Source organism: Pongo pygmaeus, chromosome 2 (assembly GCF_028885625.2).
Source record: "Pongo pygmaeus isolate AG05252 chromosome 2, NHGRI_mPonPyg2-v2.0_pri, whole genome shotgun sequence".
In the NCBI taxonomy this organism is placed as follows: domain Eukaryota; kingdom Metazoa; phylum Chordata; class Mammalia; order Primates; family Hominidae; genus Pongo; species Pongo pygmaeus.
The window spans coordinates 137,029,673-137,049,828 of NC_085930.1; the positions used below are offsets into that span (position 1 = coordinate 137,029,673).

At 38.9% G+C, this 20,156-nt stretch overlaps 1 protein-coding gene across 5 annotated transcripts in view; it reads right to left on the bottom strand.

Annotated features, from left to right (window-relative positions):
- PLCL2 (phospholipase C like 2) overlaps positions 1 to 20,156 on the bottom strand; it is a 201,585-nt gene that overhangs the window by 170,411 nt on the left and 11,018 nt on the right. Inside the window, exon 1 of one of the 5 annotated variants that reach the window (XM_054480693.2) lies at positions 10,592 to 11,126. The exons of the other annotated variants lie outside the window; for them this stretch is intronic. Coding sequence (XP_054336668.1) covers positions 10,592 to 10,633 — 42 coding nt within the window. The 5' untranslated portion in view covers positions 10,634 to 11,126. Of the gene's footprint in view, positions 1 to 10,591; positions 11,127 to 20,156 lie in introns of those variants that run through there. 5 annotated transcript variants of the gene reach the window in all.

The window sequence follows — 20,156 nt, forward strand, 5'->3', positions numbered from 1 at the left end:
TCTAAACCACAGGGAAGTAACTGTTGCCAGTGCCAAGAAAACCCATGAATTATGGAGCATGAATAACTATAACAGGAAATACACATTGAAAAATTTCAAAGATTCTAACAGTAAATATATGCCAGCTTTTTCTATTTCATGTTTTGGCTAAATATCAGTGTACAGGGAATATGTGTATATTAGTACCCAGAATCTCTCACCTTAAAAATAAAAAAGGCTGCAAGGTAAATAAATAAATAGGCAAGGTGAGAGTACATATAAAAATTTCAATGACGTCTGAAGCAACTTCTAGACCTTTATCAAAAGCATGAACCTCATAGTGAGAAGAATGTTCACTAATGTTACGCATTGCTCAGCTTATGTTAATTTTTCTTTACCACATTATAAAAGATATGTTTTAATTGATTTGTTCCAACATCCATCTACTAAGACAGCTTTATAAGCAGATCAAATCTTCATTTCCTTAAACTCAAAAGTATTGTCTTGCAATTTATACAAATATTTTAGGCCAGAGGCAGTGGCTCATGCCTATAATCCCAGCACTTTGGGTAGCTGAGGTGGGAGGATCACTTGAGGATAGGTGTTCAAGACCAGCCTGGGCAACACTGCAAGATCTCCTCTCTACAGAAAAATTTAAAAATTAGCTGGACATTGTGACATTTGACTGTATGTCTCACCAACTCAGGAAGCTGAGGAGGGAGGGTCACTTGAGTCTAGGAGGTTGAGGCTGCTATGTTCGTGCCACTGCACTCCAGCCTGGGTGACAGAGTGAGACCCTATCTCTAAAAACAATAAAAAATACATAAAATAAATAAAGAAATATTTTATGAATTAATCTTTAAATCTCACATACCCCCTAAATCCTGTAACAAGAAGACTCTAACAAATTCTATATAGATTTTTAATCATTCATTTTAACTTCATGAAAACCAAAGTTTACCAAATCTACTCAAAAAGACAGATACCTATATATTTTAATACAATGAAATTGGACCACCAAGAGGAAAAAAAAACCTGGAAATTTAAATTCAATTTATCATGTAAGTACACTTATATTTTAATTCATAAGCTGAGAATCCAATTCAACATACTAATTTTAATGACAGATGAGTTTGAGAAATACATCTTTTGAAAACTTTCTTTCTTTCAGAAAACTTGAAAACTTTCTTATGATCTTTCTCTTAGATCATATTAGTGTTTAAGACAATTGAATATGTTGCTCCCTAATTCCTCCACTCACTGTTCTATATATTTCTCCACATATAAAACTCACTTTATTATCCTCATGAAAACTTTATAGACTATATTAAGATCTATGTTAGAGTTACCTTAATTTTCTCTCCAACTACTTTCTCTCTCCACAACTCATAACTAAAGCATTTCTCATAAGTAATGGCATACACTGAAAGTCCCAAATTAAACAAGAAGAAAGAAAAAGATCAACACTGGCTAAACACAATTGAATTGCATTTTAGAGCCACAAATTTAAAACATTATGACAACACATAGCATGGTTGCTAAAGGTCCCCAGGATCAGAGAATCCGGCAAGTCATATATCACAGGGTGTTGAAGAAAACATTCTTAAAAGAAACACATTATAGTGGGTGTTACATTAATGCTACAGTCCCTGTATTTCGATAATCTGAAATAAGGGTCTCCCTTTTTTTCATAATAGGAGCAAAATTTACAGGCAGATCTTTCTTCCATAAAATCATTAATTTCTAAATCTAGCACCCCCAGTGTTCTATTCAAAATTATTATGAAGATTTTTTAGCAATACACTGTCACAAAAATAATGACTACATGACAGCTATTTTTTACATATATACACATACATAAATATATTTATATATTCATATTCTATTCAGTAATTGGACTTCATTTCTCTCTCAAAACACGGTTATTTCACAAAATCTTTAACTAAATGTAAATATTTGTTTTTCTTAAAATTTAAATCTATAATTTAAAATGATATAATTTGAGGTAAACATATCAGAAGGCAGTCAACCACTAAAATATTAATTCATTTGCTTACTAATCATAACAGAATCCCGGCAATAATCTGAAAATATAATTGAGAAAAATTTTACACCACACCTTACATCATTAGGTAGTGATCCTCTTTCTAAATGAAAATTAGTAAACCCACAGAAGAGTCTTACCAGATAAAAGATACAGGGCACACCTACAACCAAATTTCCAGTGAATGGGTAAGAAAAGTCCCTAGAGGAAAGCTGGGCTTGCTAACCAAAAGGAGAGAGAGAGTAATTCTGGAACAGGGTACAGATTACAAGACTACAGGGGAGGTGAAGTAATGTCAGCTTGCGAGGTCCAGTCTGGCCAAGACAGAGGTTGCTGGGAAGCAGGAGAAGATGCTAGAGGAGCACTGATGATACATGGGAGGTCCTGGAAACCAAGAGGAAGGTTAGGGCTTCACCCTCAGAGCAAAGGGTATCATAGAACATGTTGAGAGAATTTCACAAAGTAGTGCTGTAGGAGAACTAATCTGGAAACTGTGAAAAGGATTTGGGGGAAAGGGAGAAGAATAGAAGGAAGGGAGGTTAATTCTTTTAATTATCTAAGCACGTGTTGGAGATAGGAGTCTGGTACCAGCATCAGAAACAATGGGACAGATGTGGGGGATGATGAGAATACAGTCAGCTGGTGGGAGGAGGCCATCTTCCAACACCGATGTCTCAAAAATGGTTTTGTTCCATTGGCTAGTTTGGTTGGAAAGTGCATTATTTATAGATCTAATATGAATTTATCTCAGTCAACAGTAATTCAGAATTGTGCATTAATATTTTTTAAAGCAAAGAAAACAGTCAAAGAAAGCAGAATAATTCAGTGGAGAGAGCACCTGGTCTCACAGTCAGGAGCCCACAAATCTATTTCTGGCTTTTTGAGCAATGTTGCTCATCACCTTGCACAACTGAATCAGTCTCAGTTCCCTTCAAAGAAAAATGGTAAGGCAAACTAATATGACTGTTGAAGTGTTACAAGGGGAGAAACAAACTCAAATCTTTGGAAGTGCTTGAAGTAAAACCACTATACACATGTTAAACCGCTAACAAGTAATATTTTCTAAATATACCACATGGACCTTCAATTTTGTCCAACTATATACATTCTTTCTTTTGATAAGGACACAGATGTCCAAATACATCAATACCAAAATTCACCATTTTACTACTGGTTTCATCCTTCCATGTCAGTTTTGCTTCTAAGGTTAAAGACCAATCACAATCTTGATACAATTTTGAAACACTATTTGGCTATTTAAAATAAAAAAAAAACTGACATGTGAAGTATTTCCATAAATTCAAACCCAGATCAAATATTTTAAAACAAAAATAATTATTGGTTGCATTAAAGCACTGGGGAGGGTGACTATGAGGCAAGGCATCCATATACTACTACATATTAAGTATCCCTTCTCTGGAATGCTTGGAACCAGAAGCGTTTCAGATTGTTTTTGGATTTTGGAATATTTGCATATACCTAATGAGACATCTTAGGGATGGAATCCAAGTCTATACAAGAAATTCATTTATGTTTCATATGCATCGTATACATATAGCCTGAAGGTAATTTTATACAATATTGTTAATAATTAAGTTTATGTACACTGAAAGCAAAGGTGCTGTAAGGTATGGAATTTTCCACTTGTGGCATTATGTTGGTGCTCAAAAAGTTTCAGATTTTGGAATATTTTGGATATTTTGATTACAGATGCTCAGCCTGTATTCATGAAAACAAAGGGACAAATAAATGATAATTTGTATTTTGCATGAAAATTGATTATCAGGAACACCTAAAAATAACTAGAGACAGTTCAGCTTTCCTCTTCACCATTTGAGTTGTGACTGCATGAACTCTGGGAGTCCAGCACCTTTGTATGACAAAAGTAAAGCTTATAGATGATTAGCTAATTGGGAAAGGAGGCACTGAACTCCTCTTTCTTAAAGATCTGGGTTTGTTCCAAAGAAAATATAATCTAATATATGAGTTAGATTCAGATTTCCTAGAACTAGGGAAACAAACTAAGTAAATTCTAAAGATACTCTGGAGTATTCTTTTTCTGCTCCTTAGTTTTAAATAGTGTCCCTATTCTCCCACTAAGCTATGATATTAAAATAAAAATAACTTTGCAAATATAAAATTAAAAATATATTAATGCAAAACCATGGAGAAAACTTTGGAGCCTGACAGACCTGTATTCAAATCAGACCTGTGCTCATTACTAATTCTTTTTTTTTTTTTTTCTTTTTTTTTTTTTTTGAGACGGAGTCTTGCTCTGTGGCCCAGGCTGGAATACAGTGGCGCTATCTCGGCTCACTACAACCTCTGCCCCCCGGGTTCAAGTGATTCTCCTGCCTCAGCCTCCGGAGTAGCTGGGATTATAGGCACATGCCACCACGCCCAGCTAATTTTTGTATTTTGGGTTGAGATGGGGTTTCACCATGTTGGCCAGGCTGGTCTCGAACTCCTGGCCTCAAGTGGGCCTCAAGTGATCCACCCACCTTGGCCTCCCAAAGTGCTGGGATTACAGGGTGAGCCACCGTGCCCGGCCCCATTACAAATTCTATATTGGGAATAATACTTACAGCACACTATCACTAGGTATATCTGGAAGATAAAACCAAAAGTATTTGTTGATAGACTTGATGTAGTACATGAGATAAGAAAGGAGTCAAGGATGACTCCAAGGCCTGAGCAACTGAAAGGATATTATCAAACTAAGAAAGAAGGCTACAGATGGAGCAGGCTGGGTGGGGAAAAGGTGGGGTTGTGTTTCAGATATGAAAAGTGGAAAGATCTAGTAGGATATAGTGGAAAAATCTAGTAGGACATATATGCTTGGATCATAGAAGAGAGTTGGGGTAGAGATGTATATTTGGGAGTGGTTGGCATATAAATGACACTTAAGCCACAAGACGGGATGAGAATATCAGGATAGTGTGAACAGATAGAAAGAAGGCTGGGATCACTCCAATGCTGCAAGCAAATAGAAGAGAAGGAGTCAACAAAGGGGACTGAAAAGACTGATGAGTGAGACAGGAGAACTGGGAGAGTAGGGAGCCCTGGAAGCCAAGCAAAGTAAGTGTACCAAGAAGGGGAACGATCAGCCATTGCCAAACACTACTGACGGGTGAAGTAAGGGGAGGACTGCAAACTGACTTAAGGGATTTAGGAACTTGGAGGTTATTGGTGACCTTGACAAGAGTGGCTTCGGAGAACAGTGACAGTGAGGACCTGAAAGGAGTGGCTTTAAGAAAAACAGGAGCAAGGAATTGAAGACAGTGAGCATTGACAACTCTTCAATTGTTTTTGCTGCAAAGGGGGCAAAGAAATTGTGCAGTAGCCAGCAGGAGAAGTTGCATCAAGAAAATATGAAAGAAATCTCAGAATGTTTGATGCTGATGGGAATAATCCAGTAGAGAGTGAAAACTGGTGCTACAGGAGAGGTGGGGGGAGCTGCTTATGAATTAGCTGAGGAGGGAAGAAGGATTGAGATCTTTTGTGTGAATGGAGAGACCAGCTTTGGGCAGGATCCAGGCTAGTTCATCTTGGTAAGGTGACAGAAAGCAGCATCTGTGGGTGTGATGTGATCATAGTGGGCCATAGCCAAATAACAATAATGGTAATCAGTCAGACCAATTATATTGTTTCCTAGGGATGGGAAGGGAAGAGCCTTTAAAGTAGGAAGAAACCATCCCGATCTTTAAATTTCTGAATTATTCAAAAAAGATGGCGTTTAAGCTAATGGAGGTTGTTTTAAACCAAAAAAGACAGAATTATTTTTGACATCTCTCTGGCTTTTGCTGAACAGAAATGGGACTCCAGAGAAATATTATATCAGTTATAGAATAGAAAGGAAGTTACAGAATATATTAATAAAAGAATATCTGGGTTGTGGTGTGCAAATTTTAATCCCAGGACACATACAAGTTAATATTCTTGTTCCTAATCCTCTTGATACCTTAGTCATTATCTGCTTAGTGTACCTTAAATCAACGATCCTGAAATATATTTAATAAGAAAACACTAATAGTAAAAATAGCGATATCTAAAACCATTGGGTGCTTTGGTGTGCCAAACCCTGTGCTAAATGTAGTAGATTCACTCTCATTGAATCAGCACAGCAGTCCTCTGTAGGAACACTGTTATTATTCCCTTTTCCTAGATGAGGAAGCTACAAGAAGTTATGTAACTTGCTCAACAAACAGTAAGTGGCAGAGCTAAAATTTGAACACAGGTCCTTGTATTAAAAAACGGCAAAAACCTGTATATTGAGAGTGTACATTTTAAGTTACCACACCAAGAACTGAAGCTCAAAACAAGGATAACAATTTCAAATATTTTAAATGTACTAGAAAAAAACATTAAAATACTGCTCTCTTGAATAAGCAAAATATTTCTTTTACATAAGTGCAGCAGGCAGATAACATAAGCTCTTCTATATTACTCCTGAGACACACTGATAACCATGGTCTTCCCTCTGGGATGTCATCATATACTAACACTACTTTTATAATACGGGAAAAAACAGAAAGAAGGCTGAAGCATACTTTGTTCCAAATATCTAGTTAACTTAAGATGTCACAATGCTTCTCACATACTACCATAATTTTCCAAATTATACATCTTCAGAAAATAAATGTATGTTGATACATTATATATTTCCAATAGTCTCTACTCATACCACACTTTTATTAATTTCATCTTCATCTGAATAAACAAGTTATTTTTAAGCCCGGCATCAAAAATGTGTAATAAACCACCTGGAACACAGCCTCAATCCCCAACACCCCAACCTGAGCTGCCCACCTCCCAGACCACCAACCTTTGTCACTCCATCAAACATGCTGTGCTGTGCATTTACAGGTCCCTGCTTATGCTGTTCCCTGTGCCTGAAGATTATCCACCACGTGGATGTGGTGGGTGCCCTGTCCAAATCCCTGCAACTGCCCTGAGTGTTAGCTACTAACAGCTCTCAGCTAATCCAGGGATATTATAACCTCTTGCCCACAGGCAATGAGGAACTGACTAGGGTACATCAAAAGAAAAAAGAGACACGTCAACCAATTGAAATGTATGGGATCTTAACTGAACCCTAAATTAAACAAACTAATTTTTTTAAAGCTATACCTCTTAAAAATAATTGGAACACTATTGATAGTTGATGATATTGAGGAATTACTATTATTTTACAGATATAATAATATTGTGGATGGTAAAAATATATTTATGGATAACATGGTGTCTGGAATTTGCTTTAAAATAACACAGGATGGGGATAAGTGGATAGGAATGCAGAGGAAACAATATTAGCCATGAGCTGATAACTGCTGAAGGTGGGAGATGGGTATATAAGAGTTTATCATACTATTCTCTCTATTTGTGTCCATTTCCCATAATAAAAAGTTTAAACAGAGAGACAGAAAACCCATGAAAGGGAGGTAGGGAGTCAAACATACAATAGGAATGACAAACAGTATCAAATCAGCCCACACAGTATTTTCACTTATATTTGCTTAAACATCATCTGGAATAAAATATTGACATGAATAGATATCATTGGAATAAAAAAAATTAAAGATTCATTTAACTTGTTTTGAAATAAAACAAATTGAATACAATGAAATGAATTGATATTTATTTCTTTCATGCAGTCATTATGAAGGCAGGTAAAGCAAACAACCAAATTCTACTTCAAGGGCACAACTCCTGAAGTAAATCTAGACTTTTGCTATGCTGTACGTTAATACCAAAAAAAAATTGCCAATAATTATTGAAAGCTGTGCTTTACTTGCATGACTTCAATTAATTCTCTCAAAAACCAATGGAGGCTAATCTCATCATTATATACATTTTAGAGATAAGGAAACTAAGGCCAATAGGTGACCCCCCAGTCTGATTCACACCAGCCAGCTTACTCCAAAGCCTAAGCCCCTAATGGAATGCTCTGGGGAACTGGGCATCACAATGCCCTAACACCTTGGCACAGAGTTAACAAAGCAACAGCATTTGGGCAAGGACTCCTGAATAGTGGTAGGTGCTCCAAGCATCTGACTAACAAAATGTGTGGCTGACCCAACACTGGTATCACTGGGCTGCCTTTCTGGTGGTTATGGTCTCTGTTATCTGCGCACACAAATCACAGGCCTGTCTGGTTAACATTCAGTCCTATAAAGTTGTGTTGTTCCTAGGTGACAAGCCTACCCAAGAACTAAACTCATAATCTAGCCCCTTTTGTAACAAAATGAACAAATAAGTGGCTATTTTTTTAGACTATCATGAAAAACACCGGAAAGTTTAAACTATAAACTGACAAATTTTGAGGTATAAGTTATTAGTAAAACCTCCAATCTCAAAATTTCCTTTCATGAAACAGGGCTTAAATTAAATATATAAGTAGAAAGGAGGATGATAAGAAACTAAAAACTAAACGAACATGGTCAAACTCATTTTCAGATAACAGCTTGCAAAAATAATTTATCTGAGTTGCTAAAGAAAGGAAACAGGATTCAGAAGTTATAAGAATGATCTCTTAAACTCTGCAACTCAGGGGGGGAAAAAAACACCTTCCAAGTTACCACAGGGCATTCCCCAAGTCTGCAACCACATGGCTGTGTTTTAGACTGGGTGGAGCACAGAGTAAACAAACAGTTTCTATTTTTAGCATGTTTTTCCTGGCCACTCTGAAATTTCCTAGTCACAAATTATTGCCTGTTATCTTTTAAAATAGATTTTTACTCAAAGAATTCATAGAAAACTTCTCAGAATCAGGAAAAGACATATAAGTTATTAAATAAAACTAATTTATAAAGCTTTATTTTAGAAAATAATTTATTATGTAAAAAGTATTATATATATTCACAAAATAAATAAACTGGAAAGTGCTTAAAATATTTTTCATTGCAAATACACTCAGAAGAGTAAATCTTTTCAAACTCTGTAGAATATTCATTACAGATATTAATACAGTAAAATTTTAGTTTTAAAAACTCAAATTTGATTAAAATTTTGAAAATGATTATCTTTGCAAAAATTAATACAAGAAATCTATATTAAAGATATAAGTTCCATATTAACTAATTCAAAATTCTTTCTTTGAAATGTAAATTAATAATATGCTTAATGACTTCTCTCAACTTTATTCAAAAATAATAGATTGAGAATGAAAAGAATATATTCGCTTGTATATTCCACATCTTCCTTATACCTTTTAGAAAAAAAATCAAGGGATGATCTGCATACCTCAGGGCCAACTTATTCACTGGATACAACAGGCACAATGCTTACAGCCCCACAATATTTTTAGGGGCTCACACAAATGTTTTAATTTCTTTTAAAATCAGAAGGGAAAAAAGGACCTTTAGCTCAGATAAAACGTTTTAATATATAATATTAACAGATTTGACCAACACAGTCATAAAACATAATTTTCAATTTTTTTTTTAATGGAGGAAGGCGCCTACAAAGGAAAAGGGCCTGAAAGTCATTAACGCAGTCCTGCTGCATATAAAGTCCTCCCTAGCCCAAAAGCCTCTCCAGGTGGATCTGGATTATTCTTGCCAAAGCAGAAGATGGTTAACGGTGCCCTGGCTTGGCCTGGAGAGTTATGGGCACTCATCAACACCGACTCCATTTTCAGGGCTCCTGCCTCCCTCTCAATTACCTCCCTCCAGGCTCACCAAAGATTGGGGTACACAACTAATAGGCTCCCTGTATGCTGTCGCTATTCTGAGGAGGTCTAAACAGTGAGCTAGAGCTGCTGCAACAGCAGAAGCTTGCTCTGAATCAGTTGTTTGGCTGTTTGTTTAATTTCAGATCCCTTTGACAATTTGATGAAAACCTCTCAGAAACATATGCACATACCTACAAAATTTTGCAATTAATTTTTTGGTATACAATTTCATCATTGGAAAATTTCCTTTACACAGAAAATTTTAAATTTGTGTAAATAATTATACTTCTCACTCTCATTTAAATGCAAAAATCAACTGGCTGCTTTCCAAAAAATTAAAATGAATGTAAATTGTGCAGATAAAAAAGAAAGTACATTTTATACTAAAAGAAAATTTCCATTAGAAGGCTGCTATTTTGGTTTGATACAGAGGTTGAAACTGGAGCCTGGTGTTTGACAGCCAATCAGCTTTGACTTCTAGTTTTTCTTTTAATGATAAAAGACAGAGAGGTAGTACTGAGTGGGGAATCACAGACCACTTTGCCAGGCTAGGATAGCATGTGTAAAGAAGTGTGAAAATCCCCCAAAACCTCTTCTGGTTACATCACTTGCATCACTCACTGTGCCCACACACCCTGGGGCCTTCTGTGGCAAGGACAGCACCACCGATGCTGTCTGTGTCATGAAGGAGAGGATTCAGTCCACATTTTAATGGAACTGTCAGAACCAAAATAACCCTCAAAAGCATTCTCTAGTTTCTCCTGGAATATACAGGCTTCTGCTTGCAAAAAGACTGCCAGAGCTGTACCATTCCTGTATTAGTCTTTTCTCATGCTGCTATGAAGAAATACCTGAGACTAGATAATTCATGAAAGAAAGAGGTTTAATTGACTCACAATTCTGCAGAGCTGGGGAGGCCTCAGGAAACTTACAATCATGGCAGAAGGGGAAGCAAACACATTCTTCTTCACATGGCGGCAGCAAGGAGAAGTACAGAGCTAAGGTGAGGGAAAGCCCCTTATAAAACCATCAGATCTCGTGAGAACTCACTCACTATCATGAGAACAGCATGGAGGTAACCGCCCCCATGATTCAATTACCTCCCACCGGGTCCCTCCCACGACATGTGGGGATTATGGGAACTACAATTCAAGATGAAATTTGGGTGGGTACACAGCCAAACCCTATCAATTCCTGACTTGCCAGCAGATGCACTTGGTTGTCTGCTTCCAGGCTGTGCTTCCAGGATGGCAGCTGGGCAAAAGCATTCCTACTTTTTCAGCAGCATACATCATATTGATGGCAAAGCCTTGAACTGAAAGACAGGCCTCATTCAAAGGGCAGAGAGCCACCAAATAAGCCAACCCACCAGTAAACTCCTCCCTGTGAAAACAGTTTTCCCTTTTTTAAAACACAAGCACATTCTCTCCCCACCCCCGCCACACACACATACCCCAAACCGGTTCTCTAGAAAACCAGTAAACCTAAGTGTTAACAAAATGAACTCCAAAGTTTGCTCTTTTTTTTTTTTTTTTTTTGTCAGGATCTCTTGAAAAGGTTAAGGAGTGAAATTCATGTTTCTGACTCTGGCCAAATTGACAACTGTGTGGGCAGTCAACGCATCAAATGTTTTTCAGGATTACTGGCCAGCAGACTTGACAAAACTAAGCAGGGATGTAGAAAGCTCCAAGTTCCCACAACACATGGGACTTTTTTCACCAAAACAGCAAAGCCAGATTAGCTGCCCAACATCTAGGTGCTCCTCCTTCACAGGACCAAAGTTTTCTTACCATCACAATGTTAGAGTTCAAAGATATCCATTGCCACTGTACTTCTGAAAAAAGATCACAAAAGCTGAATTTTTTTGATAGTCTCCACATGCACATAATCAACGAAAACTAACATGTGGTTGTAATGAAGAATGCCAGTGGGCTCACCCAGGTGCAGGCTGAAGGGACCTGTCTGCCAAAACCTGCTTAAGAATATTAGAAGAAATGTCAGCAACCTTGAGTGTGTATGATACCATGTTCCAGAAACTGCTTCAAACCTTTCCTTCTACACTCAGCCACAAAACCAACCTGACCATTTCCCAAAAATAAAGCTTCACAGGGTTTCTCCAATTAGGTGTGACTTCTCCCACTTGACCATATAACACATGACTTTGCTGAACCTTTGGGGCTCTGTCCTCTCATACATCTGAGCACCCACTGCTGGGCACATCAGAACTACTACTGATTCCACACTTTCACTGGCAAGAACCTTGCTGTAAAACCAGCACAGGGGCTTTTGTGCCTTATCATATTGAGCAATGAAAGTAAAATTTAAGGGCAGGAGCTCCAGTGTACTTTGCTTTCTTAGTATTTTTCCAATATAAGAGACAGATGTCTGTGACCACATGGTAGGACAGGCCTGTTTCAGTGCCTGTCGAACAGGAACTAAACCAGTTCCATAACATGAAAGTCACCCCATAGCAACGTACAGACCACACATAGTGTCAATGCATCCTACCCAATATTCGCCTGCAGCAAAATACCTTAGTAACATCTTTGGCATAAAAAATAATTTTTTTTCAAATAAACTTCAAAATAACAAGAAAGAAGTCAATGGGAAAAAATTGTTAATCATGGATACCAGGATAAGAACTGACATCCCAGTCTAAAGATGATCACAGTTGAAATTGAAACCTTAAAAGAAAATAATTGCTTCACTTGAATACTCCTTTTCAAAATACTTAAAAATCATCCCTCTCTGGCATGCAAATATGCCCAATTCCTAACTTATAACACCTTTCCTACGAAAAACAAATGCTTCTGAGCGAGATCCCAATTACATTTGCTTTGTATTTCAAATGAACCAGTGCATGGCAAATGATAGTAAGAGACTCAAAGATTAATGAAGGTTGAGGGTAGAGGCAGACTAACACCTACATACTTGTATGATTCCTTCCAAAGCATACACACACACACACACACACACACACACACGCACTGCATTTTTTTTTTTTTTTTTGAGATGGAGTGTAGCTGTGTCTCCCAGGCTGGAGTGCAGTGGCATGATCTCAGCTCACTATAACCTCTGCCTCCCGGGTTCAAGCGATTCTCCTGCCTCAGCCTCCTGAGTAGCTGGGATTACAGGCACGCATCACCATGCCCAGCTAACTTTTGTATTTTTAATAGAGACAGGGTTTCACCATGTTGGCCAGGCTGGTCTCAAACCCCTGACCTTCAGTGATCTACCCACCTTGGCATCCTAAAGTGCTGGGATTATAGGCATGAGCCACCGTGCCTGGCCCCAAAGCATTTTAGAGAGAAAGTTACACTTAGGAGTTAAATCACTTTAATTCAGTTCAGCCCATGTTCTTGCTATAGAAATCATGCACTTGTTTAATTTTAATAGCAGCATGTATCAGAACTGATCATTTCTCTTAGAAAAAGGTAAATGCATGGAAATCAAGCAATTGTTTAATTTTAATAGCAGCCACTATCAGAACTGATCATTTCTCTTCAAAAAGGTAAATGCACTCTCTTATGAAAGAAGAGCTTGCTATAATTTCTTAACCTTGCCAACTCCTTAAAAAAAATACTCTCTCTTTCATCCAGTCTGATTCAATGGCTATAAAGGAGAATGGATGGTGGTGTCATTTGCCAAACTAAATAACTTCAGAAAAGGACTAGACAGTAGGAGGGGGCAGGATAAGACAGGGAAGGTTGGATGTGAATACACTGTAGTAAGACGGCTGGGTGCATGCTAGAGGGGATGCTGAGCAGACAGCAGTGTCTGGGCTCAGAGGGCAAATCTGAGCTGGAAACATCAATGTGAGAGTCACCAGTGAATCCATGGGTAACTGCAGCTATGGCTATGGAACAGTTGTCCAGAATGAGGCATGGAATGAGAGAAGGAGGCCTATTCACTGTGTGGCACAGACAGCCCTGATGATCTTCACAAGCGGGGCAGGGTGGAGGGGTGAATGGAAGGAAAGCAAATGCAGGAGATCAAAGACACTCTTTAGATACAGCTGAAAACAGGGAGAAGAAAGTTTAGGAGGTAGCTGAGGAGAGAGCTGAGAAGGGTGGAGAGAGGCTACTGCTACCTTTCTTGTTTTTTAGAACGTGAGAATGCTTACAGGCTGATGGGGGAAACACGGCACAGACAGAAAAGTTAAAGACACAGGAGGGAGAGGATGCGATCCAGAGTGCAGGGACAACTGGGAGGAGAGGCAGCTCCCTGCCTGTTAATTAACAGAGGAGGACCAGTGTACAGGTCTCAAGACAAAGGCTAAAGGGTTTCTCTAAGACACAAGTGGTAAGACTATATGCTAAGGATGGTGAGGGGGTGGTGACAGGATGGACATACATAGATGCCCTTGCCAACAGTTGCCAATTTGTGTGGGCACTGCCCAAGTCGAGGATGCAGACTTGGACTATGGAGTGGAGTCTTGCTCTCTGCAAAGCTCCCTGCACAGAGGAGGACAGCCTGGGACCTTGACCTCATCAGCACCAGCTCCCCAGTGGGTCACATGGCTCCAGTATGTGGCCTCCACATTCTGAAGAGTCTTTAATATCTCAGGAGCAGCCCCTTCCATGTAACTCTTGAAAGCAACAGGTGGCTTCCAGAATGTCCAGGGGAGATACTGTTGCTTTATTGGAACAAACAGGTCTGACTTGCCAAATAAATTTAGTGCATAAATATAATTTTTTGAAACTTCAAGGACAAACAGATGCTCTGCCTTATCAAAATAAGCAGTGGAGCAGTTAATTTTTCTAAGTAACAGTGGGCCAGCAACACACGATCAAGGCGTTAAACTTCAGTTCCTTTCACAGAAGAAAAACAACTCTTTGGTTTCTCAACTAGCAAACAATTCACCACCTCAAACAGTGCCACCCCAAGATTATCTTTTGATGATACTGAGTTTCTATTTTTGAAGTGAGAGAGAAATGAATTGCTACCATCCCAATTTACACATATAAAATGTGAGAAGGTACCCAAGTGGCGTGGAGAGTAACCAGCAGATCTGAGTCCAAAGCCCAACCTTGCCAAAGTCTAGTGTGACCACATGTATTTTATATGGGCCTCAACTTTTTCACCTGTAAAATGGAGGCCACTGATGATGTCCACCAAACAGGAGCACTGTGAGAGACCACTGAGTTGATGTTAAAGGTGGCCTGTAGGGATAAAAGAGCTATGCAAATATGAGGTGTTATTAGCATACAAATTAACTTTCCCAGACTTTTTTGGTTATGAAGTTTTTTGCATTTTTATAACATCTTGCTTCAGGAGCTTTAAAAATCTTTTAAAACATTAGGATAATAATCCTAATGAAATGAGCAAATCAACATATAGCTTTATTTCAATATACTGTAGAGAAAATACGGTGAGATATAGAGTTTAACTGATTTTCTTAAAAGTCAAAATACATGCTAGATATAAAGTTTATATCTTCTTTCTTCTGAATTTGATATGCTCTATGAGGAAAACAAGGATGATTTGTAATTTTATCAGTTAAAATTTTTATTGTCTTTTTAAGTCTAGTGACAATACTAAACATACGGAAATAACTGTTTAAATTAATCTTATTGCCCTGACTTCTTAAATTCTTCTCTGAATTTTTACCTCTGTCAAGAAGAAAAAATGAAGGTTATTTTCTTTAGTAACACAGTCGCTGCTACCTCAGTAACAGAATTCTTCAAGACTCTGAGATTAAGATCTCAACAGTCTTATCCTGGTAGCAACTAAAACAATCGTGCCCAACCCACCCAAGTTCAGAGTGCTGAAAACTAATACAAATGATGGACTGCACCTGCAGTTACATGTTTTCATTTAAAGGGGTAATTAAACCAAAGCCAGAGTGAACCAAAATAAAAATAAAAAACTAAAACATGATATTCAAAAAAGCAAAGCAGGGAATGTTGAAAACAACATTTCAAATAAGAGATGGGAAAAAGTAAACGTGCCCTATAAAATAGGATAGAGTTTCTTGTTAGGGTGTTTTGACGGGGGGGGATATTTTAATGGATTTATTAGCAAATTTTCAGGAACAGCACAGATCTTTCTCACATAAATAATCAAATCCGCAGTAAAACAGCAAAAACTGAATCATTCAGACCAAGAGCTCTTCCCAAGATCCATACAGGTTTTACTTACCATGTCAGTCATGCGAAAAGTACTTGCCCTGGTCCCGAAAAGACATACAAGAAATCAAGCAGACAAGACTTCACACACTTTTTACAGAAAAAAGAGGAGAAAACACAGTCTTCTTGACACATTTAACACTTCAACTAAGCAGAGGTGCAGACCCGAATCAGAACTCATGACTCTCAACTTGCAGCTCTTGGTCTCCACAGGCCAGCTCCCCAACTAGTGTCCAGGTCTCTGGTGTGAACTTCTGCACAGAAGTTCAGGGAATTCAGCCTCTGTACCTACTTGATACTCTGTTGTTGCTGTTTTCAAACATGACCCCAATGGTCTGCTCTGTTTAGATACAGCAGAAAAGCCTAAGGCTGGACTAACAGTCCTTTCTATGTAGGAAAGCAGCCCTCTTGTGAAGGTAGATGCTCAATTGTTCCTCTCCCTGCTGAGACGCTCCATCCATATACAGGCTAACCTGTCTACTGGTGTTGTTTCCACAGTGGCCACCGCTCCATGACATGCCTTGAGGCCAAGATTCAACTCACCACTAAAGTGAGTTAGCCACTGGAATCATGGTGCGAAGGGCATCCCCTCGATAGTGACAGATACACAGCACTCTGCAGCTTACTGTACCTCTCCTTGTTCATCCGTTCTTCTCTCTACCACCTTTTGAAGCACAACCTCCTGACAAGCACGCCCCAGCACAGCACTAGTGGTTACTGCCAAGTATTACTGCCAAATGGCCTGCCAAGGCATGGGTCCCCGCAACCCCCTCCCCCTCCACCCTTCAACCCCTGCCACAGCTGGTTGGGGCCTCCGGCCCCAAGCAATCTCCTCATGTTATCTAGACAATTATATCATTTTCCATGTGTGACCTGGTGTGGAAAGGTTTTAAGTGCTATTTTGGAACATAATTAATAGATCCCGTGGTCCCTGTTGTTCCCAGGAGTGATGGCCCTGAGAGTTGCCAAACTGTATCTGGGGACAGCTTTATCAAGCCCTGTTATTTTGGTGGTATCTTCTAAGCCATCCTCCACCTTGTCTTACTTTACTGTCTGGCAACCAGTAATGATGAGGACAGGTCAGGGCCACTGCCACAGAGGCCACACATCTCACCAACTTCCCAGTAAGGAGCCCAGTAGAACACTTGCTATGTGGCTATGTGCCTGTTTCTCTCGCACTATTTCACTCTCTTGCTTCCAGACCCCTCCGGGTAGCATTCATACCCGGCAGCTATTCTTTAGGACAAAAGGGCTATTTAACTATTTTAAAGTCTTTTTCAACAATACTTTTTTTCCTAACAATGAAGACAGGTAAGAAGATCCGGCTAATTATGCTGTAGGAAAGGAAACCTCTCTTATTCTTCACTTGGTAAATATTACTGAGTACTGAATGTTCCAAAAAAAAAAGGCTGTAGATTTTCTCTCCCCAAAGAATATTAAAGTTCATTTCTACTATGCCTCCCATTTAGAATACGTAAATAAAACGGCCTTTCAAAGGTATATGTGTTAACAATTGTGTCACAATCAAGATAGGGACAGCTTGAGAAAACTTTGCTGCTGCCAAACTGTTGGTGCCTCTCCAGCCTCTAAACAGGGGTCTCCAAGGACTTGGCCTTCCCCGCAGGTCACTACTCTTCCTTGGTGCCTACTCAAGACAAGTGAGGTGCACAAGCTTCTTGGCTAGAAGATTCATCCTTGTCAATGTGGAAGAGAAAAAAAAATGACCCAAAAAAATAAATGGGAATGACAACCTCTAATAACTTGTGCAGTCCGCTTGAGGAGAAAATGAGTACACACTGTATAACTAAGGTTACAAACAAGTAACGACTGAAATCTTCATGTTCCTGCTTTGCAGCCAATAAAATATGTTTTATAGATGCCTCAGGAGTTCAATGTTCATTCCTCCTTAAGGCAAAGGTCGGCATGGCAAGAGGAAAATGCTCTAGCATTCAGAAAGTACACGTTCACGCAAAGGTCATGACGTGCCAACCCAGGCTGTCAGCCCACCCTCAGGAGGAGCACTGGAGCATCACCAGATGATTCACATCCTACCCGCATAAATCACCCTTACAAACAGACACCTGTCTGGCAAGTGCCGATTTATAATCTTCTGTGAGTAAACAGCGTTTTTACTACACTAATTTAGCAAAGTGAAACATCCAATCACTTCTCTCTAGAAATAGTGCTTGTGCCTCTGTCAAACTAATTCTTTCTAAAGACAATTTCTCCTAGGGAGGCTCCTCCTTCATGCTGCAGAATGCCATGGGTACACCGATATAGTTTCTCTTGTGAGGGATGGACAAGAGCCCAGGGACTCGCCAGGAACTACAGGGACTAGGAGCTGCACAGTAATGATTAATCAAGGGGGATTAAGGCTCCAAATAACCAACCCAGGGCCTTTTTTTTTGTAATTGACATAATTTTTACCTTTACCTAGATCAAAAAAAGACACATAGGGCAGACTGTCATTTTCACATATAAAATCTATTTCTCCAAATTTTAGTAAGGAATTATTCCCCTTCATTGACATTTTATATCCCCTCCAAAAAAGGGCAGCTCGACTCTCTTAAAGAAAAACTCCATTGAGGCAAGTTAAGGTTTAATCCTGCCCCCTACACCCCACCAGCCACATGCTCACCAACTATCATCTGCAGGATTCCAGGAGCTGTTTGTTCTCTCATATCTAATAGAGCTACACAGGGAAGTCGAGAACCCAACGTATAAGAAAGGTTTCACAGTTGTTGTTAACCCTGGCTATACTTTAAAATCTCCCAGGGCACTTTAGGAAACCCCCAGAGGTTCTGATTCAATTGCAGCCAGGTGGGGTCTTCACATTAGTATGTTTTAGAATCCAGGTAATTCCAATGTGTCTTAAAATGACCCATCTGAAGATTATTTTCCCTTCGTCCTTTCCTACCCAAAAGAATATTTAGGTTAGGCAGAATAAGTGTTCAGTAGAGCTAAAACTCTCTGTTGACCGACCACCTGAGATCCTAGGTATGCTATTACTTAGTGGTGATCAAACAACTCTCCATTTTGTCCATATATCTGGATAACTGGTTTTGGTCTGTTAACTGCTTTTGAGACCAAAAAGCTCTATCTAGAAAACTGTTATGTGAAGAGCAGGTGCTCCACAAATGAGTGGTTCTCAAAGTTTTATTATGAGCAGCACATTTTCAAATATTAAAACTTTCCAGTGCACCTGAAGCTCAAAACTACACTAAACAAATCATAAAAACTCCAAGCAATCACGACTGCAGTGTAAGACGACTGCAGTGACCAACACACTCTTCACTAATGTGTCAACTTTCCACCCGGGCCCAGCTCCTTTTGTGCTTTCAGTATATTCCAAGGAAGATCCAGTCCTCAGGCTCTTCCAGCAAACTGCCCCTCTCTCCACCCAACCCCTCTCCAGGCCATCAACCAGTTCAGGGCTTTAGCAGGTCTCACTACGTACAAGTGTCCACAGCAGCAGAAAGGTTTCACATGCTGATCCACAGACAGCAAAAAACTATAAAAGGCACGGCCCTAAATAGTGCAGGAGGAAGTAACCAATTGGTATCTGAGTTTGATTAATGTTCACAATTGTTTGAATAAACTTAATTTGCCGCAGTATGATAGACTTCCAGAAAAAAAATCCTAAGGGTAAAACCTAATGGATTTTTACAAAGTGAACCCACATTTGGAATCACCAACCAGATGCAGAAACCAAACATCACCGGCACCCAGTAGGTCCCTTGTTTCCCCCCTCAATTATTATCACCAAGTGTAACCACTATTATAACTTCTACCACTCCAAATGAGTTTAGCTGCTTTTGAACTTTATATAATTATAATAAAAAATATGTATTATTTTGTGGCTGGTTTATTTTCATTAACATTATGCTTGGGAGACTCAAGCAGTGCATGGGGCAGTCATCTGCTGTTACTGTTCTTTCTTCCTTTTCCTCATAGGATTCCACTGTATGATACGCTATTTTATAAGATAGGCATTTGAGTTGTTGCTTCCAATTTGGGACTGTTAGAATTAATGCTGCTTTAAGGACTCTTGGAAATGTCTTTCAATATACATATGGAGTAACTTCTGTTAGGTATATACCTAGCCAGAAAGACAGTGTGGTAAGTACATAAGGACTTTATATGTATATAACAAAATAGACTCCAAAAACAGACACATAACTGGCCACTTGATCTAGGATTGAAGACCAATGCAGTGCAGTGGGAAAGAGATTCTATTTTCAAATAAATGGTGCTGAATTAATTGGATATTTATATGGAAAGAAAATCTTTAACCGTACCTCACACCACACACACAAAATAAAATCCAGATCTA